The sequence below is a fragment of the Scomber japonicus genome, chromosome 1, assembly GCF_027409825.1.
Source record: "Scomber japonicus isolate fScoJap1 chromosome 1, fScoJap1.pri, whole genome shotgun sequence".
NCBI lineage: Eukaryota > Metazoa > Chordata > Actinopteri > Scombriformes > Scombridae > Scomber > Scomber japonicus.
In genome coordinates, this window is record NC_070578.1 from 43,735,754 (window position 1) to 43,762,142 (window position 26,389).

Consider the following 26,389-nt stretch of genomic DNA (forward strand, 5'->3'; position numbering starts at 1 on the left):
GGGGGGGAGACAGCTGCTTCAATCACTGATATAAATCAGGTTACAACTAATGAGATAATACAGAGTAAACAGTTACCCCCCCCCCCCCTCCTGAGTGAATGAATGAATGAATGAATGAATGAGTGAATGCTACCATGGCCTTGTTAACGTGCCCCCCCTCCTGAGTGAGTGAATGAATGAATGAATGAATGAGTGAATGCTACCATGGCCTTGTTAACGTGCCCCCCCTCCTGAGTGAATGAATGAATGAATGAATGAATGAGTGAATGCTACCATGGCCTTGTTAACGTGCCCCCCCTCCTGAGTGAATGAATGAATGAATGAATGAGTGAATGCTACCATAGCCTTGTTAACGTGCCCCCCCTCCTGAGTGAATGAATGAATGAGTGAATGAATGAGTGAATGCTACCATGGCCTTGTTAACGTGCCCCCCCCTCCTGAGTGAGTGAATGAATGAATGAATGAATGAGTGAATGCTACCATGGCCTTGTTAACGTGCCCCCCCTCCTGAGTGAGTGAATGAATGAATGAATGAATGAGTGAATGCTACCATGGCCTTGTTAACGTGCCCCCCCTCCTGAGTGAGTGAATGAATGAATGAATGAATGAGTGAATGCTACCATGGCCTTGTTAACGTGCCCCCCCTCCTGAGTGAGTGAATGAATGAATGAATGAATGAGTGAATGCTACCATGGCCTTGTTAACGTGCCCCCCCTCCTGAGTGAATGAATGAATGAGTGAATGAATGAGTGAATGCTACCATGGCCTTGTTAACGTGCCCCCCCTCCTGAGTGAATGAATGAATGAATGAATGAGTGAATGCTACCATAGCCTTGTTAACGTGCCCCCCCTCCTGAGTGAATGAATGAATGAGTGAATGAATGAGTGAATGCTACCATGGCCTTGTTAACGTGCCCCCCCCTCCTGAGTGAGTGAATGAATGAATGAATGAATGAGTGAATGCTACCATGGCCTTGTTAACGTGCCCCCCCTCCTGAGTGAGTGAATGAATGAATGAATGAATGAATGAGTGAATGCTACCATGGCCTTGTTAACGTGCCCCCCCTCCTGAATGAATGAGTGAGTGAATGAATGAATGAGTGAATGAATGAATGAGTGAATGCTACCATGGCCTTGTTAACGTGCCCCCCCTCCTGAGTGAATGAATGAATGAGTGAATGAATGAATGAGTGAATGCTACCATGGCCTTGTTAACGTGCCCCCCCTCCTGAATGAATGAGTGAATGAGTGAATGAGTGAATGAGTGAATGAATGAATGAGTGAATGCTACCATGGCCTTGTTAACGTGCCCCCCCTCCTGAATGAATGAGTGAGTGAATGAATGAATGAGTGAATGAATGAATGAGTGAATGCTACCATGGCCTTGTTAACGTGCCCCCCCTCCTGAGTGAATGAATGAATGAGTGAATGAATGAATGAGTGAATGCTACCATGGCCTTGTTAACGTGCCCCCCCTCCTGAATGAATGAGTGAATGAGTGAATGAGTGAATGAGTGAATGCTACCATGGCCTTGTTAACGTGCCCCCCCTCCTGAGTGAATGAGTGAGTGAGTGAATGAATGAATGAGTGAATGAATGAATGAGTGAATGCTACCATGGCCTTGTTAACGTGCCCCCCCTCCTGAGTGAGTGAATGAATGAATGAGTGAATGAATGAGTGAATGAATGAATGAGTGAATGCTACCATGGCCTTGTTGACGTGCCCCCCCTCCTGAGTGAGTGAATGAATGAATGAATGAGTGAATGAATGAGTGAATGAATGAATGAGTGAGGGCTACCATGGCCTTGTTAACGTGCCCCCCCTCCTGAGTGAATGAATGAGTGAATGAATGAATGAGTGAATGCTACCATGGCCTTGTTAACGTGCCCCCCCTCCTGAGTGAGTGAATGAATGAATGAGTGAATGGATGAATGAGTGAATGCTACCATGGCCTTGTTGACGTGCCCCCCCTCCTGGAACTCCAGGACCCCGTAGGCGTCGGTCGAGCTGCTCTGAGTGTGTTTGACAGGAATCCATCGTTCTGCTTCCAGCTGAGAGGCTTCCTCCCTGAGACCGGGGGGGTGCTGGGCCACCAGCTGCCCGCAACCACACCTGGGGGGGGGGGGAGGGGGAGCGGGGACGGGTGGGGGGGGGGGGGGGGGGGAGGGGAGGGGGGGGGGGGGGGGGGAAGATCTTTAACATGTGAAAAGTAACTAAAGCTGTTAAATGAATGTTGTGGAGTAGAAAGTACATAATAATAATTAAAGCTGCAGCGATGAACCCCCCCTCCCCCTCCCCGCCCCGCCGCCCCGCCCCCCCATGCATGTCGGCTTACAGATACAACAGGGCTTCACACTGGTCCGCCCTCGGGCCCTGATAGTAATAATGATACCTGCTGGCGTCCTTCCCCGGGACGATCTGGACACATTCTCTCTTCTGGAACGTTCTCTCGATCCAAGCTCTCTGAACCTGAAACACAACATTTACCATCCTGTTAATATCTGCTTCCTGTCCCGGGTAGACCTGCTTCCTGTCCCCAGGTAGACCAGCTTCCTGTCCCCAGGTAGACCAGCTTCCTGTCCCCAGGTAGACCTGCTTCCTGTCCCCAGGTAGACCGGCTTCCTGTCCCCGGGTAGACCGGCTTCCTGTCCCAGGTAGACCAGCTTCCTGTCCCTGGGTAGACCCGCTTCCTGTCCCTGGGTAGACCCGCTTCCTGTCTCCAGGTAGACCTGCTTCCTGTCCCTGGGTAGACCTGCTTCCTGTCTCCAGGTAGACCTGCTTCCTGTCCCTGGGTAGACCTGCTTCCTGTCCCAGGTAGACCGGCTTCCTGTCTCCAGGTAGACCTGCTTCCTGTCCCTGGGTAGACCTGCTTCCTGTCCCAGGTAGACCGGCTTCCTGTCCCCAGGTAGACCTGCTTCCTGTCCCCAGGTAGACCAGCTTCCTGTCCCTGGGTAGACCTGCTTCCTGTCCCCAGGTAGACCGGCTTCCTGTCCCCAGGTAGACCAGCTTCCTGTCCCTGGGTAGACCAGCTTCCTGTCCCCGGGTAGACCGGCTTCCTGTCCCGGGTAGACCTGCTTCCTGTCTCCAGGTAGACCTGCTTCCTGTCCCGGGTAGACCTGCTTCCTGTCCCCGGGTAGACCCGCTTCCTGTCTCCAGGTAGACCTGCTTCCTGTCCCCAGGTAGACCAGCTTCCTGTCCCCGGGTAGACCAGCTTCCTGTCTGAGTCTCCAGGTAGACCGGCTTCCTGTCCCCGGGTAGACCAGCTTCCTGTCTGAGTCTCCAGGTAGACCGGCTTCCTGTCTCCAGGTAGACCAACTTCCTGTCTGAGCTCCTTCATATATTTAATGATGAACTGTTAATCCAGAGGACCTGATTAATAATGTTTAATAATGTTTATGGTTGATGATGATGGTTATTAATGATTAATGGTTATTAATGATGGTTATTAATGGTGGTTCAGGGTGAATCATGATGGTTCATGGTATTTAATGATTAATAATGATTAATGGTTATTAATCATGATTCATGGTTAGGGTTACTGAGGGTGAATCATGATGATCTCTCTCTGCAGCTCCACGTGAAGCTGAGCTGTGTGTTCGTGTCTGAATGGATCCGACTAATTACTGAAAGAGCCGAGCTTTCCATTCCTCCATCCAATCCTCTTATCTACACTGACCCTGTGTGTGTGTGTGTGTGTGTGTGTGTGTGTGTGTGTGTGTGTGTGTGTGTGTGTGTGTGTGTGTGTGTGTGTGTGTGTGTGTGTGTGTCTTATGTTCAGAAGCACTTTGTTATATTTGCACTCTGGCTGATGGAGGATTAACATGAACCTCAGTTTGATTGTCTTCATCATCATCATCATCATCATCTGCTCCCAGTTCAGCAGGCAGCAACTCCTCCAGCCCCCCCCCTCCCCCCCCAACCCCAACCCTAACCCTAACCCCGTCTACAGACAGGTAGGAGCCCCCCCCCCCCAAACAGATCCATCTCAACACGACTCAACCCTTCATATTCCAGCCTGTAGGCGGCGCTGCTTCACTTTCAGAACTTCACCAGAAACGGAGGAAGAGGATTTAAGAGGTGGAAGCTGAGCTGGAGGGGTGTGGCGATGACATCATCGGGACCAGGTTCCATCCCGGGACCGGGTTCCACCCCGGGACCAAGTTCCACCCCGGGACCAGGTTCCCACCCCGGGACCGGGTTCCACCCCGGGACCAGGTTCCCACCCCGGGACCGGGTTCCACCCCGGGACCAGGTTCCCACCCCGGGACCAGGTTTCAGAAAGCTCGGTTTGGACAATCGGCCAAAACGATGCAAAACATCTGCGTTCAAACCAAAAAGCGTCCTGAGTCCTGGTCCCCCCCCCCCCCCCCCAACCCTAACCCAGCTCCTCCAGGTCAGAGTCCTGGTCCAGGTCAGAGTCCTGGAGAGTCCCTCCCCCCCCCCCCCCCAACCCTAACCCAGCTCCTCCAGGTCCGTAGCCTAGCTTGTATTTGAGGGATGTTGACAGATGATGATCAGAGGTGATTAACGCTGCAGCAGGATTATCAGGTTTAAATGAGATTAATAAAGAATTACACCAACAGGAAGTGGTTCATTACACCAACAGGAAGTGGTTCATTACACTGACAGGAAGTGGTTCATTACACTGACAGGAAGTGGTTCATTACACTGACAGGAAGTGGTTCATTACACTGACAGGAAGTGGTTCATTACACTGACAGGAAGTGGTTCATTACACCAACAGGAAGTGGTTCATTACGTTACACTGACAGGAAGTGGTTCATTACGTTACACTGACAGGAAGTGGTTCATTACACTGACAGGAAGTGGTTCATTACACTGACAGGAAGTGGTTCATTACACTGACAGGAAGTGGTTCATTACACCGACAGGAAGTGGTTCGTTACACCGACAGGAAGTGGTTCGTTACACCGACAGGAAGTGGTTCATTACACCGACAGGAAGTGGTTCATTACACTGACAGGAAGTGGTTCATTACACTGACAGGAAGTGGTTCATTACACTGACAGGAAGTGGTTCATTACACTGACAGGAAGTGGTTCATTACACTGACAGGAAGTGTCTCATTACGTTACACTGACAGGAAGTGGTTCATTACACCGACAGGAAGTGGTTCATTACACCAACAGGAAGTGGTTCATTACGTTACACTGACAGGAAGTGGTTCATTACACCGACAGGAAGTGGTTCATTACACCGACAGGAAGTGGTTCATTACACTGACAGGAAGTGGTTCATTACACCAACAGGAAGTGGTTCATTACGTTACACTGACAGGAAGTGGTTCATTACACCGACAGGAAGTGGTTCATTACACTGACAGGAAGTGGTTCATTTCATTGCAGAGTGAGGGGGGGGGGGGGAGCAGAGTGAGGGGGGGGGGGGCAGAGTGAGGGGGGGGGGCAGAGTGAGGGGTGGGGCAGAGGGGGGGGGGGGCAGAGTGAGGGGGGGGGGCAGAGTGATGGCTCCTCATGCTCGGAGTGTTTCTTACCTTTCGGGATCCAGACGAAGCGCTGCGCTTGATGGACGAACGTTTGATGGATCCGTTCGTCCCTCGTCTCCCTTTACTGTCCATGATGAGGAGGAGCAGCGTCTCCCCAGGAGGAGCAGCGTCTCCTCAGGAGGAGCAGCGTCGTGTCCTCAGGAGGAGGAGCAGCGTCTCCTCAGGAGGAGCAGCGTCTCCTCCTCAGGAGGAGCAGCGTTGTGTCCTACTTCAGCGTCTCCTCAGGAGGAGCAGCGTCTCCTCAGGAGGAGCAGCGTCGTGTCCTCAGAAGGAGCAGCGTTGTCTCCTCAGGTGGAGCAGCGTCGTGTCCTCAGGAGGAGCAGCGTCTCCTCAGGAGGAGCAGCGTCTCCTCAGAGGAGCAGCATCATGTCCTCAGAAGGGCAGCAGCAGGAGGAGCAGCGTCTCCTCAGGAGGAGCAGCAGCAGGAGGAGCAGCAGGAGGAGCAGGTTGTCCGCGGTGCGTTCAGGCGTCTCCTCAGCAGGAGCAGCAGGAGGAGCAGGTTGTCCGCGGTGCGTTCAGGCGTCTCCTCAGGAGGAGCAGCAGGAGGAGCAGCAGGAGGAGCAGCGCTGTCCGCGGTGCGTTCAGGCGTCTCTGGCTGCAGCAGCTTTATAATCAGGATTAGAGGACGCCGCTGCTTTAATGGACAGATTTAATACTGACTGACGCGGCTGTGATGTCATCACTGAAACCTTCATCCTCCTCCTCTTCATCACCTCTCACCCTAACCCTTCATCCTCCTCCTCTTCCTCCTCCTCTCACCCTAACCCTTCATCCTCCTCCTCTCCTCCTCCTCCTCCTCCTCTCACCCTAACCCTTCATCCTCCTCCTCTTCATCACCTCTCACCCTAACCCTTCATCCTCCTCCTCTTCCTCCTCCTCTCACCCTAACCCTTCATCCTCCTCCTCCTCTCACCCTAACCCTTCATCCTCCTCCTCCTCTCACTCTAACCCTTCATCCTCCTCCTCTTCCTCCTCCTCTCACCCTAACCCTTCATCCTCCTCCTCTTCCTCCTCCTCTCACCCTAACCCTTCATCCTCCTCCTCTTCATCGACCTCTCACCCTAACCCTTCATCCTCCTCTTCTTCCTCCTCCTCCTCTCACCCTAACCCTTCATCCTCTTCCTCTTCATCGACCTCTAACCCTAACCCTTCATCCTCCTCCTCCTCCTCTAACCCTAACCCTTCATCCTCCTCCTCTTCCTCCTCCTCTCACTCTAACCCTTCATCCTCCTCCTCTTCATCGACCTCTCACCCTAACCCTTCATCCTCCTCCTCCTCCTCCTCCTCCTCTCACCCTAACCCTTCATCCTCCTCCTCCTCCTCTAACCCTAACCCTTCATCCTCCTCCTCTTCATCGACCTCTCACCCTAACCCTTCATCCTCCTCCTCCTCCTCCTCCTCCTCTCACCCTAACCCTTCATCCTCGTCCTCCTCCTCCTCCTCCTCCTCTAACCCTAACCCTTCATCATCCTCCTCTTCCTCCTCCTCCAACCCTAACCCTTCATCCTCCTCCTCCTCCTCCTCTCACCCTAACCCTTCATCCTCCTCCTCTTCATCAACCTCTCACCCTAACCCTTCATCCTCCTCCTCCTCCTCCTCCTCTCACCCTAACCCTTCATCCTCCTCCTCCTCCTCCTCCAACCCTAACCCTTCATCCTCCTCCTCTTCCTCCTCCTCTAACCCTAACCCTTCATCCTCCTCCTCTTCCTCCTCCTCTAACCCTAACCCTTCATCCTCCTCCTCCTCCTCCTCTCACCCTAACCCTTCATCCTCCTCCTCCTCCTCCTCTCACCCTAACCCTTCATCCTCCTCCTCCTCCTCCTCTCACCCTAACCCTTCATCCTCCTCCTCCTCCTCCTCCTCTCACCCTAACCCTTCATCCTCCTCCTCCTCCTCTCACCCTAACCCTTCATCCTCCTCCTCCTCCTCCTCTCACCCTAACCCTTCATCCTCCTCCTCCTCCTCCTCCTCTCACCCTAACCCTTCATCCTCCTCCTCTTCATCACCTCTCACCCTAACCCTTCATCCTCCTCCTCCTCCTCCTCCTCTCACCCTAACCCTTCATCCTCCTCCTCCTCCTCCTCCTCTCACCCTAACCCTTCATCCTCCTCCTCCTCCTCCTCTCACCCTAACCCTTCATCCTCCTCCTCCTCCTCCTCCTCTCACCCTAACCCTTCATCCTCCTCCTCCTCCTCCTCCTCCTCTTCCTCCTCCTCTAACCCTAACCCTTCATCCTCCTCCTCCTCCTCCTCTCACCCTAACCCTTCATCCTCCTCCTCCTCCTCCTCTCACCCTAACCCTTCATCCTCCTCCTCCTCCTCTCACCCTAACCCTTCATCCTCCTCCTCCTCCTCTCACCCTAACCCTTCATCCTCCTCCTCCTCCTCCTCTCACCCTAACCCTTCATCCTCCTCCTCCTCCTCCTCCTCTCACCCTAACCCTTCATCCTCCTCCTCCTCCTCCTCCTCCTCTTCCTCCTCCTCTAACCCTAACCCTTCATCCTCCTCCTCCTCCTCCTCTCACCCTAACCCTTCATCCTCCTCCTCCTCCTCCTCTCACCCTAACCCTTCATCCTCCTCCTCCTCCTCTCACCCTAACCCTTCATCCTCCTCCTCCTCCTCTCACCCTAACCCTTCATCCTCCTCCTCCTCCTCCTCCTCTCACCCTAACCCTTCATCCTCCTCCTCCTCCTCCTCTAACCCTAACCCTTCATCCTCCTCTTCCTCCTCCTCTAACCCTAACCCTTCATCCTCCTCTTCCTCCTCCTCTCACCCTAACCCTTCATCCTCCTCCTCCTCCTCCTCTCACCCTAACCCTTCATCCTCCTCCTCCTCCTCCTCCTCCTCTCACCCTAACCCTTCATCCTCCTCCTCTTCCTCCTCTAACACTAACCCTTCATCCTCCTCCTCTTCCTCCTCAGACAGTAAACAGCTGTGATCTGATTTCATTTCCATTTGAATAAATCTGCAGATTAAAATAATTCATCACATTATTTATCTGTCCTCGAAACCTCCGATGATGTCATCACCTTTATATTATTAATATGATGTCATCACATTAATATATTCATATTATTAATACATTCATAATGTGCACGTTCCCAGTGTTCCCAGCCCAGTGTTCCCAGCGTTCCCAGTGTTCCCAGTGTTCCCAGCGTTCCCAGTGTTCCCAGCGTTCCCAGTGTTCCCAGCCCAGTGTTCCCAGCGTTCCCAGTGTTCCCAGTGTTCCCAGCGTTCCCAGTGTTCCCAGCGTTCCCAGTGTTCCCAGCGTTCCCAGTGTTCCCAGCGTTCCCAGTGTTCCCAGCCCAGTGTTCCCAGCGTTCCCAGTGTTCCCAGTGTTCCCAGCGTTCCCAGTGTTCCCAGCGTTCCCAGTGTTCCAGGGTTCCCAGTGCGTTCCCAGTGTTCCCAGTGTTCCAGGGTTCCCAGTGCGTTCCCAGTGTTCCCAGTGTTCCCAGCGTTCCCAGCGTTCTCAGCGTTCCCAGTGTTCCAGTGTTCCCAGTGTTCCCAGTGTTCCCAGCGTTCCCAGCGTTCCCAGTACTACAAGAGCACACCTCACCAGCTCTGGGAAGAGAGAGGACGGAGGAAACTCTTCTCTCCACGCTCCTCATCTTTATCTGTTTGTTCCCACTGAACACAGATCAGCTGTAGTTCTACTTCCTGTCCACTAGATGGAGCCATCATGCTGTAGTTCTACTTCCTGTCCACTAGATGGAGCATCACACTGACATCGCGCTGTAGTTCTACTTCCTGTCCACTAGATGGAGCCATCACGCTGACATCACGCTGTAGTTCTACTTCCTGTCCACTAGATGGAGCCATCACGCTGTAGTTCTACTTCCTGTCCACTAGATGGAGCCATCATGCTGTAGTTCTACTTCCTGTCCACTAGATGGAGCCATCATGCTGTAGTTCTACTTCCTGTCCACTAGATGGAGCCATCATGCTGTAGTTCTACTTCCTGTCCACTAGATGGAGCCATCATGCTGTAGTTCTACTTCCTGTCCACTAGATGGAGCCAAAGGAGAATGAATGCAGCACATATATGAGACACAGTCACATGCAGGAGTCTCTGCAGCTTCCACCAGATTATTGATCAGTTTATTGATCAGAAGGGTTTAACAGGTTATTGATCAGTTTATTGATCAGAAGGGTTTAACAGGTTATTGATCAGTTTATTGATCAGAAGGGTTTAACAGGTTATTGATCAGTTTATTGATCAGAAGGGTTTAACAGGAACGAGTCAAGAATCAGATCAGAGAGAATCTGAGATTCACGGCTCTGCAGAACCTGGTCCAGAGCCAGGGAGACTGCTGTAGCTCTGCCTGGTTCAGCTCTGCCGGGCTCAGACAGGAGATGACATCACAGCCTGGACAGGAAATGAATGGCAGCGCTGCTCAAACATCTCGCTGAAGGAAAACTTTGGTGTGAGCCAGGATTGTGTTGACAGTCTCTGCTTCTCCTCTCGTCCCTCGTTGGTCTTCCTGACGCTACTTCCTGCTGCTGAGTCTCAGAGTCTCAGAGTCTCAGAGGGTTAGACACAGACCCGCTAGCTTCACTCATACAGTCTAACAGCTGCTTGATGAAGACCCTAACCCTGCACCCTGCTGTAAAAAGACCCTGTGTGTGTGTGTGTGTGTGTGTGTGTGTGTGTGTGTGTGTGTGTGTGTGTGTGTGTGTGTGTGTGTGTGTGTGTGTGTGTGTGTGTGTGCTGGGTATGGCACACCTATCTCCACACCTGGCTTTAATCACCTCTTCCACTCAACAAGCTGCTGCAGTGTTTAAGACCGGTTCTTCACCCCATTCATCACCAGACCCTCCCTGTGTGTGTGTGTGTGTGTGTGTGTGTGTGTGTGTGTGTGTGTGTGTGTGTGTGTGTGTGTGTGTGTGTGTGTGTGTGTGTGTGTGTGTGTGTGTGTGTGTGTGTGTGTGTGTGTGAGAGTTTACCCGTGTGGTTCACAGCTTGGCTCAACATAAAAATACTTGCCTAAGGATTTATGTGTTTGGGAAGACCTCAGACTCCTGTTTAACTCTGCTCCAGATCCACCGTACCTGCCCGGTTGCTCTCCTGCTGCGCCCATCTACCCTAACCCTAACCCATCAAATCCTGTTCCAGTGTCCTGGTCCTGGTCCTGGTCCTGGTCCTGGTCCTGGTCTCCAACATCCACTCCAACCCAAAACTCCCAATAAACTGAGTTTGTACTGAGTTGGCTTATCTGTGGCTGTGTTCTGCTGAGTTGGTCCAAAGAACGAAACCTTAACAGGACCTGTCTATTAACAGATATTAGCATGAGAGACGTTTGGACCTGTCTATTAACAGATATCAGCATGAGAGACTTAATAGTTTGGACCTGTCTATTAACAGATATCAGCATGAGAGATGTTTGGGCCTGTCTATTAACAGATATCAGCATGAGAGATGTTTGGGCCTGTCTATTAACAGATATCAGCATGAGAGACTTAATAGTTTGGGCCTGTCTATTAACAGATATCAGCATGAGAGACTTAATAGTTTGGGCCTGTCTATTAACAGATATCAGCATGAGAGACTTAATAGTTTGGGCCTGTCTATTAACAGATATCAGCATGAGAGACTTAATAGTTTGGACCTGTCTATTAACAGATATCAGCATGAGAGATGTTTGGACCTGTCTATTAACAGATATCAGCATGAGAGACTTAATAGTTTGGACCTGTCTATTAACAGATATCAGCATGAGAGATGTTTGGACCTGTCTATTAACAGATATCAGCATGAGAGACTTAATAGTTTGGACCTGTCTATTAACAGATATCAGCATGAGAGATGTTTGGGCCTGTCTATTAACAGATATCAGCATGAGAGACTTAATAGTTTGGACCTGTCTATTAACAGATATCAGCATGAGAGACTTAATAGTTTGGGCCTGTCTATTAACAGATATCAGCATGAGAGACTTAATAGTTTGGGCCTGTCTATTAACAGATATCAGCATGAGAGATGTTTGGGCCTGTCTATTAACAGATATCAGCATGAGAGATGTAATAGTTTGGGCCTGTCTCTTAACAGATATCAGCATGAGAGATGTAATAGTTTGGACCTGTCTATTAACAGATATCAGCATGAGAGACTTAATAGTTTGGGCCTGTCTATTAACAGATATTAGCATGAGAGATGTAATAGTTTGGACCTGTCTATTAACAGATATCAGCATGAGAGATGTAATAGTTTGGGCCTGTCTATTAACAGATATCAGCATGAGAGATGTTTGGGCCTGTCTATTAACAGATATCAGCATGAGAGATGTAATAGTTTGGGCCTGTCTCTTAACAGATATCAGCATGAGAGATGTAATAGTTTGGACCTGTCTATTAACAGATATTAGCACGAGAGACGTTTGGGCCTGTCTATTAACAGATATCAGCATGAGAGACTTAGCGAGGGTTAGATGTGTATTTTGACTCATTGTGTTTTATTTGTTTAGTTTTCTGTCTGATGAAGAAAACCTGACAAACACACAACGATAATCATGAAGGTGTTTAATAGAACAAAGAGATCAGAGCACATTACTCCTAAAGTCTTTACACTGGCTCCCAGTCAGTTCTAAAGTCTTTACACTGGCTCCCAGTCAGTTCTAAAGTCTTTACACTGGCTCCCAGTCAGTTCTAAAGTCTTTACACTGGCTCCCAGTCAGTTCTAAAGTCTTTACACTGGCTCCCAGTCAGTTCTAAAGTCTTTACACTGGCTCCCAGTCAGTTCTAAAGTCTTTACACTGGCTCCCAGTCAGTTCTAAAGTCTTTACACTGGCTCCCAGTCAGCTCTAAAGTCTTTACACTGGCTCCCAGTCAGTTCTAAAGTCTTTACACTGGCTCCCAGTCAGTTCTAAAGTCTTTACACTGGCTCCCAGTCAGTTCTAAAGTCTTTACACTGGCTCCCAGTCAGTTCTAAAGTCTTTACACTGGCTCCCAGTCAGCTCTAAAGTCTTTACACTGGCTCCCAGTCAGTTCTAAAGTCTTTACACTGGCTCCCAGTCAGCTCTAAAGTCTTTACACTGGCTCCCAGTCAGTTCTAAAGTCTTTACATTGGCTCCCAGTCAGCTCTAAAGTCTTTACACTGGCTCCCAGTCAGCTCTAAAGTCTTTACACTGGCTCCCAGTCAGTTCTAAAGTCTTTACATTGGCTCCCAGTCAGCTCTAAAGTCTTTACACTGGCTCCCAGTCAGCTCTAAAGTCTTTACACTGGCTCCCAGTCAGTTCTAAAGTCTTTACACTGGCTCCCAGTCAGTTCTAAAGTCTTTTTTTTTACTGTCAAAGAAAACTAAGAACCATCAGAACAAAGTGATGCTGATGATTTAAACTCACCCAGTGTAACAGGCAAACCCCCACAGGGAGAACGGCAGGAGAACAGCAGGAGAACATCAGGAGAACATCAAGAGGACGGCAGGAGGACGGCAGGAGGTGTAAAGGCAGCAGACTTAAGGTGGATTGATTACTGATGAGGAGCAGATTTAAGGTGGACTGGACCAGGTGAACAGAGTTGGCTGATTGGAAACTCAGTTAATGAGCTCAGAGACTGACAGCGGTTTAACTTGTAGAACCAGCTGAAAACAAAAAGGTTCTCTCATTAAGGTGGTTCCAGGTGGTTCCAGGTGGTTCTAGGTGGTTCCAGGTGGTTCCAGGTGGTTCTAGGTGGTTCCAGGTGGTTCCTTACTAACACCTGTCAGCAGGGAACTCAGTAAAGACAGAAGGACTTCTCTTTAAAGCTGTGATAATATTTATTCATCAATACAACAAATAATAAAGTCAATAACTGATCAGTTAAACACTTTTCTACACCAGGTCAGACCAGCAGCTAGTATAACCTCCCATTCACTCCAATGAGAGAGAGAGAGAGAGAGAGAGAGAGAGCCATAGAGACCTTGTATATATTATATCTATCTATCTATATATAGATATATATAATATATACACACATATAGATGACAGTATATAATATATAATATCTGCAGTCTGTGGAGACACTGTTTGACTCTAACAGTAACTTCCTGTCACTGCAGCGGCTCAGTGTGATGAACCCGGCGTAAACACTCCTCAGACTTACAGCAGAGATCACACACCGTCTCTGTCCGGGGGGGGGGTGAGGGTAGGCAGGGGGGGGTGAGGGTGGGGGGTCGGGAGGGGGGCAGCGGGGGCGGCTCTGCTGAAGATCCAGTGATTTTTCCGTCTGGTGTCTCGCTGCAGAAAGACACGCTTTGGACTTCCTGTGTCTCTGCCAATGGGAGTGCGAGGTGTGAAGTGCAAGGCATGCTGGGAGTTGGAGTTGGTCACATAAAACACATTATCTTCATCACTGCTGCTTCCTTAACATAAAATAAATTATATTTCATAAAAGATAAAACGTTTATTTACAGAAACTGTCTCTGAGCCGTGATGTCATCGGCCCGCCCCCACGGTCACTGAGCCAATCACATCACAGTACCGGCACACTGCTGCAGAGGGCGCCGTCACAGCAACTTCCTGTCCAATCAGTGACTCTGCTGCTGACGAGCCTCCAACCAATCGCCTGCTGCTCTGTCGTCACGTGACCGTCCTGCTGCTCAGTGATTGGTCCTCAGATGTTGGTGGTGGAGTGCGTGGTGGAGAAGGTGTCGGCCCGGAAACGCACCGCGGCGCCGCCGGGACGCGGCCGGCACAGGAAGCAGCCGAACACCTGACGACACGACTTCCTGAAGTTCTCAGACAGGAAGGCGTAGAGGACGGGGTTCATGCACGAGTTCCCGTAGGACAGACAGTGGGACACGATGCGCAGGACGAAGGACGCAGGAGTCAACGGGAAGCTGCCGAACTCCACCCAGAGATTAATGATGTGATGAGGAGCCCAACACACGGCGAAGACAGCTACCACCAGGAGGACAGTCTGAGCCGTCTGCAGGGGGACAGGAGGACAGACAGAGACATTAGACAGGAGACAGAGACAGGAGACAGAGACATGAGACAGAGACATGAGACAGAGACATGAGACAGGAGGACAGTCTGAGCCGTCTGCAGGGGGACAGACAGAGACAGGAGACAGAGACATAAGACAGGAGGACAGTCTGAGCCGTCTGCAGGGGGACAGACAGAGACAGGAGACAGGAGACAGGAGACATGAGACAGAGACATGAGACAGGAGACATGAGACAGGAGGACAGTCTGAGCCGTCTGCAGGGGGACAGACAGAGACATGAGACATGAGACAGGAGGACAGACATGAGACATGAAACAGGAGGACAGACAGAGACATGAAACAGGAGGACAGACAGAGACATGAGACAGAGACATGAGACAGGAGGACAGACAGAGATATGAGACAGGAGACATAAGATATGAGACATGAGACATGAGACATGAGACATGAGACAGTAGGACAGACATGAGACAGAGACATGAGACAGAGACATGAGACATGAGCCAGGAGGACAGACAGAGACATGAGACAGAGACAGGAGGACAGACAGAGACATGAGACAGAGACATGAGACAGAGACATGAGACAGGAGATATGAGACAGGAGACATGAGACAGGAGACATGAGCCAGGAGGAGAGACAGAGACATGAGACATGAGACAGGAGACAGAGACATGAGACAGAGACATGAGACAGAGACATGAGACAGGAGACATGAGCCAGGAGGACAGACAGAGACATGAGACAGGAGGACAGACAGAGACATGAAACAGGAGGACAGACAGAAACATGAGACAGAGACATGAAACAGGAGGACAGACAGAAACATGAGACAGAGACATGAGACAGAGACATGAGACAGGAGGACAGACAGAGACAGGAGACAGAGACATGAGACAGGGGGACAGACAGAGACATGAGACAGAGACATGAGACAGGAGGACAGACAGAGACAGGAGACATGAGACAGAGACATGAAACAGGAGGACAGAAAGAAACACGAGACAGAGACATGAGACAGAGACATGAGACAGGAGACATAAAACAGGAGGACAGAGACATGAGACAGGAGGAGAGACAGAGATATGAGACAGAGACAGGAGGACAGACAGAGACATGAGACAGAGACATGAGACAGGAGGACAGACAGAGACATGAGACAGAGACAGGAGGACAGACAGAGACATGAGACAGAGACATGAGACAGGAGGACAGACAGAGACATGAGACAGAGACATGAGACAGAGACATGAGGCAGAGACATGAGGACAGACAGAGAGGAGGACAGACAGAGAGGCGAGGACATACAGAGACATGAGACAGAGACATGAGACAGGAGGACAGACAGAGACATGAGACAGAGACATGAGGACAGAGACATGAGACAGAGACATGAGACAGAGACATGAGGACAGACAGAGACATGAGGACAGACAGAGACATGAGGACAGACAGAGACATGAGACAGAGACATGAGGACAGAGACATGAGACAGAGACATGAGACAGAGACATGAGGACAGAGACATGAGGACAGAGACATGAGACAGAGACATGAGACAGGAGGACAGACAGACAGGCGAGGACAGACAGAGACATGAGACAGGAGGACAGACAGACAGGAGGACAGACAGACAGGAGGACAGACAGAGACATGAGACATGAGGCAGAGACAGAGACATGAGGCAGAGACATGAGGACAGACAGAGACATAAGGCAGAGACATGAGACAGAGACATGAGACAGAGACATGAGACAGGAGGACAGACAGAGAGGAGGACAGACAGAGACATGAGACAGGAGGACAGACAGAGAGGAGGACAGAGACATGAGGACAGACAGACAGGAGGACAGACAGAGACATGAGGCAGTCTCTGGCTGTCTCTGAGTGTCTTCACTGTGGTGGACAGCTGATGGTTAACAGATGTTCTCAGATCAGTTTACAGCAGACAGTCAGTGGAGCAAAGACTGCTGGGTAAATATTTAGATAGCAGCACTAAGAATAGAAGAGAGACACCATGTGACCTGTTACACCATGTGACCTGTTACACCATGTGACCTGTTACACCATGTGACCTGAGACACCATGTGACCTGAGACACCATGTGACCTGTTACACCATGTGACCTGAGACCTGAGACACCATGTGACCTGAGACACCATGTGACCTGAGACACCATGTGACCTGAGACACCATGTGACCTATTACACCATGTGACCTGAGACCTGAGACACCATGTGACCTGTTACACCATGTGACCTGAGACACCATGTGACCTGAGACACCATGTGACCTGTTACACCATGTGACCTGAGACACCATGTGACCTGTTACACCATGTGACCTGAGACCTGAGACACCATGTGACCTGAGACACCATATGACCTGAGACCTGAGACACCATGTGACCTGTTACACCATGTGACCTGAGACACCATGTGACCTGTTACACCATGTGACCTGAGACCTGAGACACCATGTGACCTGAGACACCATATGACCTGAGACCTGAGACACCATGTGACCTGTTACACCATGTGACCTGAGACACCATGTGACCTGAGACACCACGTGACCTGAGACACCATGTGACCTGAGACCTGAGACACCATGTGACCTGAGACCTGAGACACCATGTGACCTGAGACACCATGTGACCTGAGACCTGAGACACCACGTGACCTGAGACACCATGTGACCTGAGACACCATATGACCTGAGACACCATGTGACCTGAGACACCCTGAGACCTGAGACACCATGTGACCTGAGACACCATGTGACCTGAGACCTGAGACACCATGTGACCTGAGACACCATATGACCTGAGACACCATGTGACCTGAGACACCCTGAGACCTGAGACACCATGTGACCTGAGACACCATGTGACCTGTGACACCATGTGACCTGAGACCTGAGACACCATGTGACCTGAGACACCATGTGACCTGAGACCTGAGACACCATGTGACCTGAGACACCATGTGACCTGAGACACCATGTGACCTGTTACACCATGTGACCTGAGACCTGAGACACCATGTGACCTGAGACACCATGTGACCTGAGACACCATGTGACCTGAGACACCATGTGACCTGAGACACCATGTGACCTGAGACACCATGTGACCTGAGACACCATGTGACCTGAGACCTGAGACACCATGTGACCTGTGACACCATGTGACCTGAGACACCATGTGACCTGAGACACCATGTGACCTGAGACACCATGTGACCTGAGACACCATGTGACCTGAGACACCATGAGACCTGAGACACCATGTGACCTGAGACACCATGTGACCTGTTACACCATGTGACCTGTTACACCATGTGACCTGAGACACCATGAGACCTGAGACACCATGTGACCTGAGACACCATGTGACCTGAGACCTGTGACACCATGTCACCTGAGACACCATGTGACCTGAGACCTGAGACACCATGTGACCTGAGACCTGAGACACCATGTGACCTGTGACCTGAGACACCATGTGACCTGAGACACCATGTGACCTGAGACACCATGTGACCTGAGACCTGAGACACCATGTGACCTGAGACATCATGTGACCTGAGACCTGTGACACCATGTGACCTGAGACACCATGTGACCTGAGACCTGAGACACCATGTGACCTGAGACACCATGTGACCTGAGACACCATGTGACCTGTTACACCATGTGACCTGAGACACCATGTGACCTGAGACCTGAGACACCATGTGACCTGAGATACCATGTGACCTGAGACCTGAGACACCATGTGACCTGAGACCTGAGACACCATGTGACCTGAGACACCATGTGACCTGTTACACCATGTGACCTGAGACACCATGTGACCTGAGACACCATGTGACCTGAGACCTTAGACATCATGTGACCTGAGACCTGAGACACCATGTGACCTGAGACACCATGTGACCTGTTACACCATGTGACCTGAGACCTGAGACACCATGTGACCTGTTACACCATGTGACCTGAGACACCATGTGACCTGAGACACCATGTGACCTGAGACCTGAGACACCATGTGACCTGTGACACCATGTGACCTGAGACACCACGTGACCTGTTACACCATGTGACCTGAGACACCATGTGACCTGAGACACCACGTGACCTGTTACACCATGTGACCTGAGATACCATGTGACCTGAGACCTGAGACACCATGTGACCTGAGACCTGAGACACCATGTGACCTGAGACACCATGTGACCTGTTACACCATGTGACCTGAGACACCATGTGACCTGAGACACCATGTGACCTGAGACCTTAGACATCATGTGACCTGAGACCTGAGACACCATGTGACCTGAGACACCATGTGACCTGAGACACCATGTGACCTGAGACCTGAGACACCATGTGACCTGTGACACCATGTGACCTGAGACACCACGTGACCTGTTACACCATGTGACCTGAGACACCATGTGACCTGAGACACCACGTGACCTGTTACACCATGTGACCTGAGATACCATGTGACCTGAGACCTGAGACACCATGTGACCTGAGACCTGAGACACCATGTGACCTGAGACACCATGTGACCTGTTACACCATGTGACCTGAGACACCATGTGACCTGAGACACCATGTGACCTGAGACCTTAGACATCATGTGACCTGAGACCTGAGACACCATGTGACCTGAGACACCATGTGACCTGTTACACCATGTGACCTGAGACCTGAGACACCATGTGACCTGTTACACCATGTGACCTGAGACACCATGTGACCTGAGACACCATGTGACCTGAGACCTGAGACACCATGTGACCTGTTACACCATGTGACCTGAGACACCATGTGACCTGAGACACCATGTGACCTGAGACCTTAGACATCATGTGACCTGAGACCTGAGACACCATGTGACCTGAGACACCATGTGACCTGTTACACCATGTGACCTGAGACCTGAGACACCATGTGACCTGTTACACCATGTGACCTGAGACACCATGTGACCTGAGACACCATGTGACCTGAGACCTGAGACACCATGTGACCTGTGACACCATGTGACCTGAGACACCACGTGACCTGTTACACCATGTGACCTGAGACACCATGTGACCTGAGACACCACGTGACCTGTTACACCATGTGACCTGAGATACCATGTGACCTGAGACCTGAGACACCATGTGACCTGAGACCTGAGACACCATGTGACCTGTTACACCATGTGACCTGTTACACCATGTGACCTGAGACACCATGAGACCTGAGACACCATGTGACCTGAGACACCATGTGACCTGAGACCTGTGACACCATGTCACCTGAGACACCATGTGACCTGAGACCTGAGACACCATGTGACCTGAGACCTGAGACACCATGTGACCTGTGACCTGAGACACCATGTGACCTGAGACACCATGTGACCTGAGACACCATGTGACCTGAGACCTGAGACACCATGTGACCTGAGACATCATGTGACCTGAGACCTGTGACACCATGTGACCTGAGACACCATGTGACCTGAGACCTGAGACACCATGTGACCTGAGACACCATGTGACCTGAGACACCATGTGACCTGTTACACCATGTGACCTGAGACACCATGTGACCTGAGACCTGAGACACCATGTGACCTGAGATACCATGTGACCTGAGACCTGAGACACCATGTGACCTGAGACCTGAGACACCATGTGACCTGAGACACCATGTGACCTGTTACACCATGTGACCTGAGACACCATGTGACCTGAGACACCATGTGACCTGAGACCTTAGACATCATGTGACCTGAGACCTGAGACACCATGTGACCTGAGACACCATGTGACCTGTTACACCATGTGACCTGAGACCTGAGACACCATGTGACCTGTTACACCATGTGACCTGAGACACCATGTGACCTGAGACACCATGTGACCTGAGACCTGAGACACCATGTGACCTGTGACACCATGTGACCTGAGACACCACGTGACCTGTTACACCATGTGACCTGAGACACCATGTGACCTGAGACACCACGTGACCTGTTACACCATGTGACCTGAGACACCATGTGACCTGAGACACCATGTGACCTGAGACACCATGTGACCTGTGACATCATGTGACCTGTGACACCATGTGACCTGAGACACCATGTGACCTGAGACACCATGTGACCTGTGACATCATGTGACCTGTGACACCATGTGACCTGAGACCTGTGACACCATGTGACCTGAGACACCATGTGACCTGAGACACCACGTGACCTGAGACACCATGTGACCTGAGACACCATGTGACCTGAGACACCACGTGACCTGAGACACCATGTGACCTGAGACACCATGTGACCTGAGACACCATGTGACCTGAGACACCATGTGACCTGAGACCTGAGACACCATGTGACCTGAGACCTGAGACACCATGTGACCTGTGACACCATGTGACCTGAGACCTGAGACATCATGTGACCTGAGACACAATGTGACCTGAGACCTGAGACATCATGTGACCTGAGACACAATGTGACCTGAGACCTGAGACACCATGTGACCTGAGACCTGAGACACAATGTGACCTGAGACACCATGTGACCTGAGACCTGAGACACCACGTGACCTGAGACACCACGTGACCTGAGACACAATGTGACCTGAGACACCATGTGACCTGAGACCTGAGACATCATGTGACCTGAGACCTGAGACATCATGTGACCTGAGACCTGAGACATCATGTGACCTGTTACACCATGTGACCTGAGACCTGAGACACCATGTGACCTGAGACCTGAGACACCATGTGACCTGAGACCTGAGACACCATGTGACCTGAGACACCCTGAGACCTGAGACACCATGTGACCTGAGACACCATGTGACCTGAGACCTGAGACACCATGTGACCTGAGACACCATGTGACCTGAGACACCATGTGACCTGAGACCTGAGACACCATGTGACCTGAGACACCATGTGACCTGAGACCTGAGACACCATGTGTGTGTGAAGAGGAGGAGGAAGAGGAGGAGGAGGAAGAGGAGGAGGAGGAGGAGGAGGAGGAGGAAAAGGAGAAAGAGGAGGAGGAAGAGGAGGAAAAGGAGGAAGAGGAGGAGGAGGAGGAGGTTGAGGAAGAGGAGGAAAAGGAGGAAGAGGAGGAGGAGGAGGAGGTTGAGGAAGAGGAGGAGGAGGAGGAGTACCTTCCTCTTGGAGCTTTCAGACTTCTTGGACATGTTCTTCATCTTTTTATGAAGATGAAATAAAACCTGAAAAAAAAAGATCAGATTATTGATTCAAGTTGTGTTACCATGGAAACGACAACACCATCCTCACCACGACCATCATCATCACCATCACCATCACCACCACCATCATCATCATCACCATCACCACCATCACCATCATCACCACCATCACCACCATCATCACCACCATCATCATCATCACCATCATCACCACCATCACCACCATCATCATCATCACCATCATCATCATCACCATCATCATCATCATCACCACCATCATCATCATCATCACCATCATCACCATCATCATCACCATCACCATCACCACCATCACCACCATCATCATCATCACCATCATCATCATCACCATCATCATCATCATCACCACCACCATCATCATCATCACCATCACCACCATCACCATCATCACCACCATCACCACCATCATCACCACCATCACCACCATCACCACCATCACCACCACCACCACCATCATCATCATCACCATCACCATCATCACCATCATCACCATCACCACCATCATCACCACCATCATCATCATCACCATCATCACCATCACCACCATCACCACCACCACCATCATCATCATCACTATCATCACCACCATCATCACCATCACCATCATCATCATCATCACCATCATCATCACCACACCATCATCACCATCATCACCATCATCATCATCATCACCATCATCATCATCACCATCACCACCATCATCATCATCATCATCACCATCATCATCATCATCACCATCATCATCACCACACCATCATCACCATCATCACCATCACTATCATCACCACCACCATCATCATCACCACCATCATCATCATCATCATCACCATCATCATCATCATCATCACCATCATCACCACCATCACCATCTTCATCACATCATCACCATCATCATCATCACCATCACCACCATCATCACCATCATCTTCATCACATCACCACCATCATCATCATCACCATCATCATCATCATCACCACCATCTTCATCATCATCATCACCATCATCACCACCATCACCATCTTCATCACATCATCACCACCATCATCATCACCACCATCTTCATCACATCACCACCCTCATCACCACCACCATCATCACCATCATCTTCATCACCATCATCACAGTGAATCTTTATTTTGAAACGTCAGACCGGATGTGAACGTTGCTTCCCGCGCTAGGAGCGCTTTTACGCACAATTTTATGATGAGACTTTGCTCTGTAATAAACTTTAACAGTCAAACATTAGCCCGGTAGATTCCCGGTAGATGGCCGGTGTATGACGTCACTGACCTTGGCGTAGCAGCAGCTGATGAGCAGCAGAGGCAGCAGGTAACCCAGCAGCACCATGCTCACCTTGTAGGTGGTCCTGGACGCTCCGGCCCAGTGCTCCCAGCAGAAGGTGTGGTTGGGAGCTGCTGGGTGACTGGTGAGGACCTGGTGCTGCGCCACCGGTACCGACACCACCAGAGACAGAGTCCAGATTACGCACACCGCCACCAGCGCGTTCCTGCGGCTCCGGACGCACGGAGCCTTCCTGGGACGCACCACGGCCACGTACCGGTCCGCGGACATGACGACCAGCGTGAAGATGCTGACCAGCATGCTGACGGTGAGGAAGTAGTGCCCGGCCTTACACAGGAACGCTCCGAACAGCCATTCATCCAGAGAGTAGATGGTCGCGTGCAGCGGGACGCACAGCAGCAGGAAGCTCAGGTCCGCCACGCTCAGGTTCAGGATGAAGATGTTGGTGGGGCTTCCGGTCCTCCTGACCCCCCCTCCTACTCTGTACCTCACCCTCCCGATCACAACCATCACCAGACAGTTCCCCACCACCCCCACCACGAAGATCAGCCCGAACACCACCGGCACGACCACCGCCTCCGGTCCGGACCGGGAGCTCTCCGCAGGCTCAGCCCGGACCAGGGAGCCGTTTCCCGGCAGCAGCATGTCTGAGTCCCGGGGGAGAGCTACAGGAGGAGCAGGAGGAGGACCCGAGCGGAGCAGCAGCAGGAGCAGTAGGAGGAGGACCGGAGTGGAGTGGAGCTGCAGGAGAAGGAGCAGCAGGAGGACCGGAGGAGCAGGAGGAGCAGGAGGAGCAGCAGGAGGACCGGAGGAGCAGGAGCAGCAGGAGGAGCAGGAGGAGGAGCAGCAGGAGGAGCAGCAGGAGCAACAGGAGCAGCAGGAGGAGGACAACACAGACTCTGACTGACTGACAGAGTCCATGGTCCGATCACACCGGAGACAAGTTACCAGCTGCGTTAAATACAGTTTCCTGTCCGGCCTTTCAAAGTAAAACTACCAGGAAAAGTTTTATTTTAGCAACAAGCAGCGAACAAAAAAAAAGTTTTTATTTCACAACTCTGAGTAAAATAAAAAGAGTAACCCCCCCCATAAGGGTTAGGGTTAATACATAACTCAGAGTATTAAAATCTTTAACTCTTCATACTAACAACAATAAAACATAAAATACACTTTCACATGTTTAACTTTAATAAACATCTTTACTGTAACACACACACACACACACACACACACACACACACACACACACACACACACACAGAGTCACACACACACACACACACACACACACACACACACATACATACACACACAGAGACACACACATACACAGAGTCACACACACACACATAGACACACAGAGACACACTCACAGAGACACACACACACACACACACACACACACTCACACACTCACTCACAGAGACACACACACACACACACACACACACACACACACACACAGTTTAATAATGAGAGACAATAAAGAACAGAAGGTGATCAGAGTGTTTACAGTTCATTTCCTGTCTGATGATTTATATCACACATTTATGAGTGTGTGTGTGTGTGTGTGTGTGTGTGTGTGTGTGTGTATGTGTGTGTGTGTGTGTGAGTGTGTGTGTGTGTGTGTGTGTGTGTATGTGTGTGTGTGTGTCTCTGTGAGTGTGTGTGTGTGTGTGTATGTGTGTCTCTGTGTGTGTGTGTGTGTGTGTCTGTGTGTGTGTGTGTGTGTGTGTGTGTGTGTGTGTGTGTGTGTGTGTGTGTGTGTGTGTGTGTGTGTGTGTGTGTGTGTGAGTGTGTGTGTATGTGTGTGTGTATGTGTGCGTGTGTGTGTGTCTGTGTGTGTGTGTGTGTGTGTGTCTCTGTGAGTGTGTGTGTGTGTGTGAGAGAGAGAGTGTGTGTGTGTGTGTGTGTCTGTGTGTGTGTGTGTGTGTGTGTGTGTGTGTGTGTGTGTGTGTGTGTGTATGTGTGTCTCTGTGTGTGTGTGTGTGTGTGTGAGAGAGAGAGTGTGTGTGTGTGTGTGTGTCTGTGTGTGTGTGTGTGTGTGTGTGTGTGTGTGTGTGTGTGTGTGTGTGTGTGTGTGTCTGTGTGTGTGTGTGTGTATGTATTGGGTAGTGCTCATGTGTATTAAGATGATGAGTTTACAGAACCTTGTGATGTTCATGGTCCAGCTGAGCACCGGTTGCTAACAGTACAGAATATTATTTCTAATTTTATGTTTAATAATTGGCAGTAAACATTCTAACAAGTGGAAACTGACAACCAGTTCTCACTTAATTGCCCGTCGTTGAGCTTAACAGCTTTACATAACAAGCAGATGTTGTGATTCACATACAAAGGGAACATGTCCATCATCATTTTAATTTTATTTTAATGGTAACAGTCCAAAATGAAAAGGTCAAAGGTCATATCCGCCTTTCCTACTGGGTTACAGAGCCAATAAGAACAAGATGCTTTACAGTTGCAGCAAGAGGTCGGTTGCAGCTTCAATTTTTCTTATCATTTTCCGTGCCCCCCCCCCCCCCCCAAATATCTGTTGTACCCCCCTGTGCCCCCCCCCCCCCCCCCACTAAAATGAATCTGGATCCGCCCCTGGGACAAACCCCCTGATGTGTTTGAATGGCAAGTTTTGTTTTTCTGGCCCGACTTGCAGCCCGGGTTGTGTATGCTCTACAGCGGCACACAAGAGATGAAGAAGCCAGGACTGTTGTGGACAACTGCTTGTACAGCCTTAAGTCAGTTGAGGAAGCCAATGTACTGGTGGATAGACTGCAACCACCTCTTCTCAAATGAGGATTTGAACTTAGTGGGCAAGAAATGAGTCTGTTGTAATTGTCCATCTGCTAAAAGAGGCAAGAAGTGCTAGCAATGAGCAATGGCTAGCTCAAAACCACATGGGGCAACAGGAAGTGACCCTGGGACTCCGCTGGCACTGTGAAGGAGATGAGTTAGGGTACAGTTATCGTTCAGTGCCACCCACTAGACCCACTTTGTGCCACAGATATAGAGTATTGACCCTCTTGGCTTTATCACACCTTTCACAACCATAGCTAAGATAATCATGAGACGCTTGTGGGATAGATGTAGAGAGTGGCTAAATGTAGAGAGTGGCAGGCCTGGTGTAAATGGGAAATGGAACTGGGATATCTTTCCCAGATAACACTCACACGCTGCTATGTCACCTCAGAGATGGACAGATCAGACAACAGTCAGTAAGTTAATGTTTTTTGCGACGCATCTGAACATGCTTATGGTGCAGTTGCATATATTTGTACAGAGAGTGAACAAGGAGATGTGGAGACAGCCTTTCTTATGGCAACGTCACGAGTGGCTCCCAAGCACTTGAGTTAT

The 26,389-nt window shown here is 50.5% G+C and overlaps 2 protein-coding genes across 2 annotated transcripts in view; both read right to left on the reverse strand.

Annotated features, from left to right (window-relative positions):
* Positions 1–5,597, reverse strand: part of LOC128373601 (transient receptor potential cation channel subfamily M member 1-like) — a 41,247-nt gene extending 35,650 nt beyond the window's left edge. Inside the window, exons 1-3 of the mRNA XM_053333768.1 lie at positions 5,514–5,597; positions 2,394–2,470; positions 1,948–2,113 (exon numbers count right to left, since the gene is read on the reverse strand). Coding sequence (XP_053189743.1) covers positions 1,948–2,113; positions 2,394–2,470; positions 5,514–5,597 — 327 coding nt within the window. The remainder of the gene's footprint in view (positions 1–1,947; positions 2,114–2,393; positions 2,471–5,513) is intronic.
* Positions 5,598–14,110: 8,513 nt separating this feature from the next.
* Positions 14,111–23,959, reverse strand: galr1b (galanin receptor 1b). The gene is made up of 4 exons (XM_053333886.1): positions 23,951–23,959; positions 23,027–23,779; positions 21,652–21,717; positions 14,111–14,425 (listed from the first exon to the last, which is right to left on the reverse strand). Exons 1-4 carry the CDS (start codon positions 23,957–23,959, stop codon positions 14,111–14,113), a joined length of 1,143 nt encoding a protein of 380 aa, XP_053189861.1.
* Between the last annotated feature and the right edge of the window lie 2,430 nt (positions 23,960–26,389).

Coding starts and splice junctions, on each gene's coding strand:
- galr1b (XM_053333886.1), bottom strand. Junction 21,718..23,026: donor TCAGCTGCTGCTACGCCAAG/GTCAGTGACGTC, acceptor TTTTTTTTTCAG/GTTTTATTTCATCTTCATAA. Junction 14,426..21,651: donor CTGAAAGCTCCAAGAGGAAG/GTACTCCTCCTC, acceptor GTCCCCCTGCAG/ACGGCTCAGACTGTCCTCCT.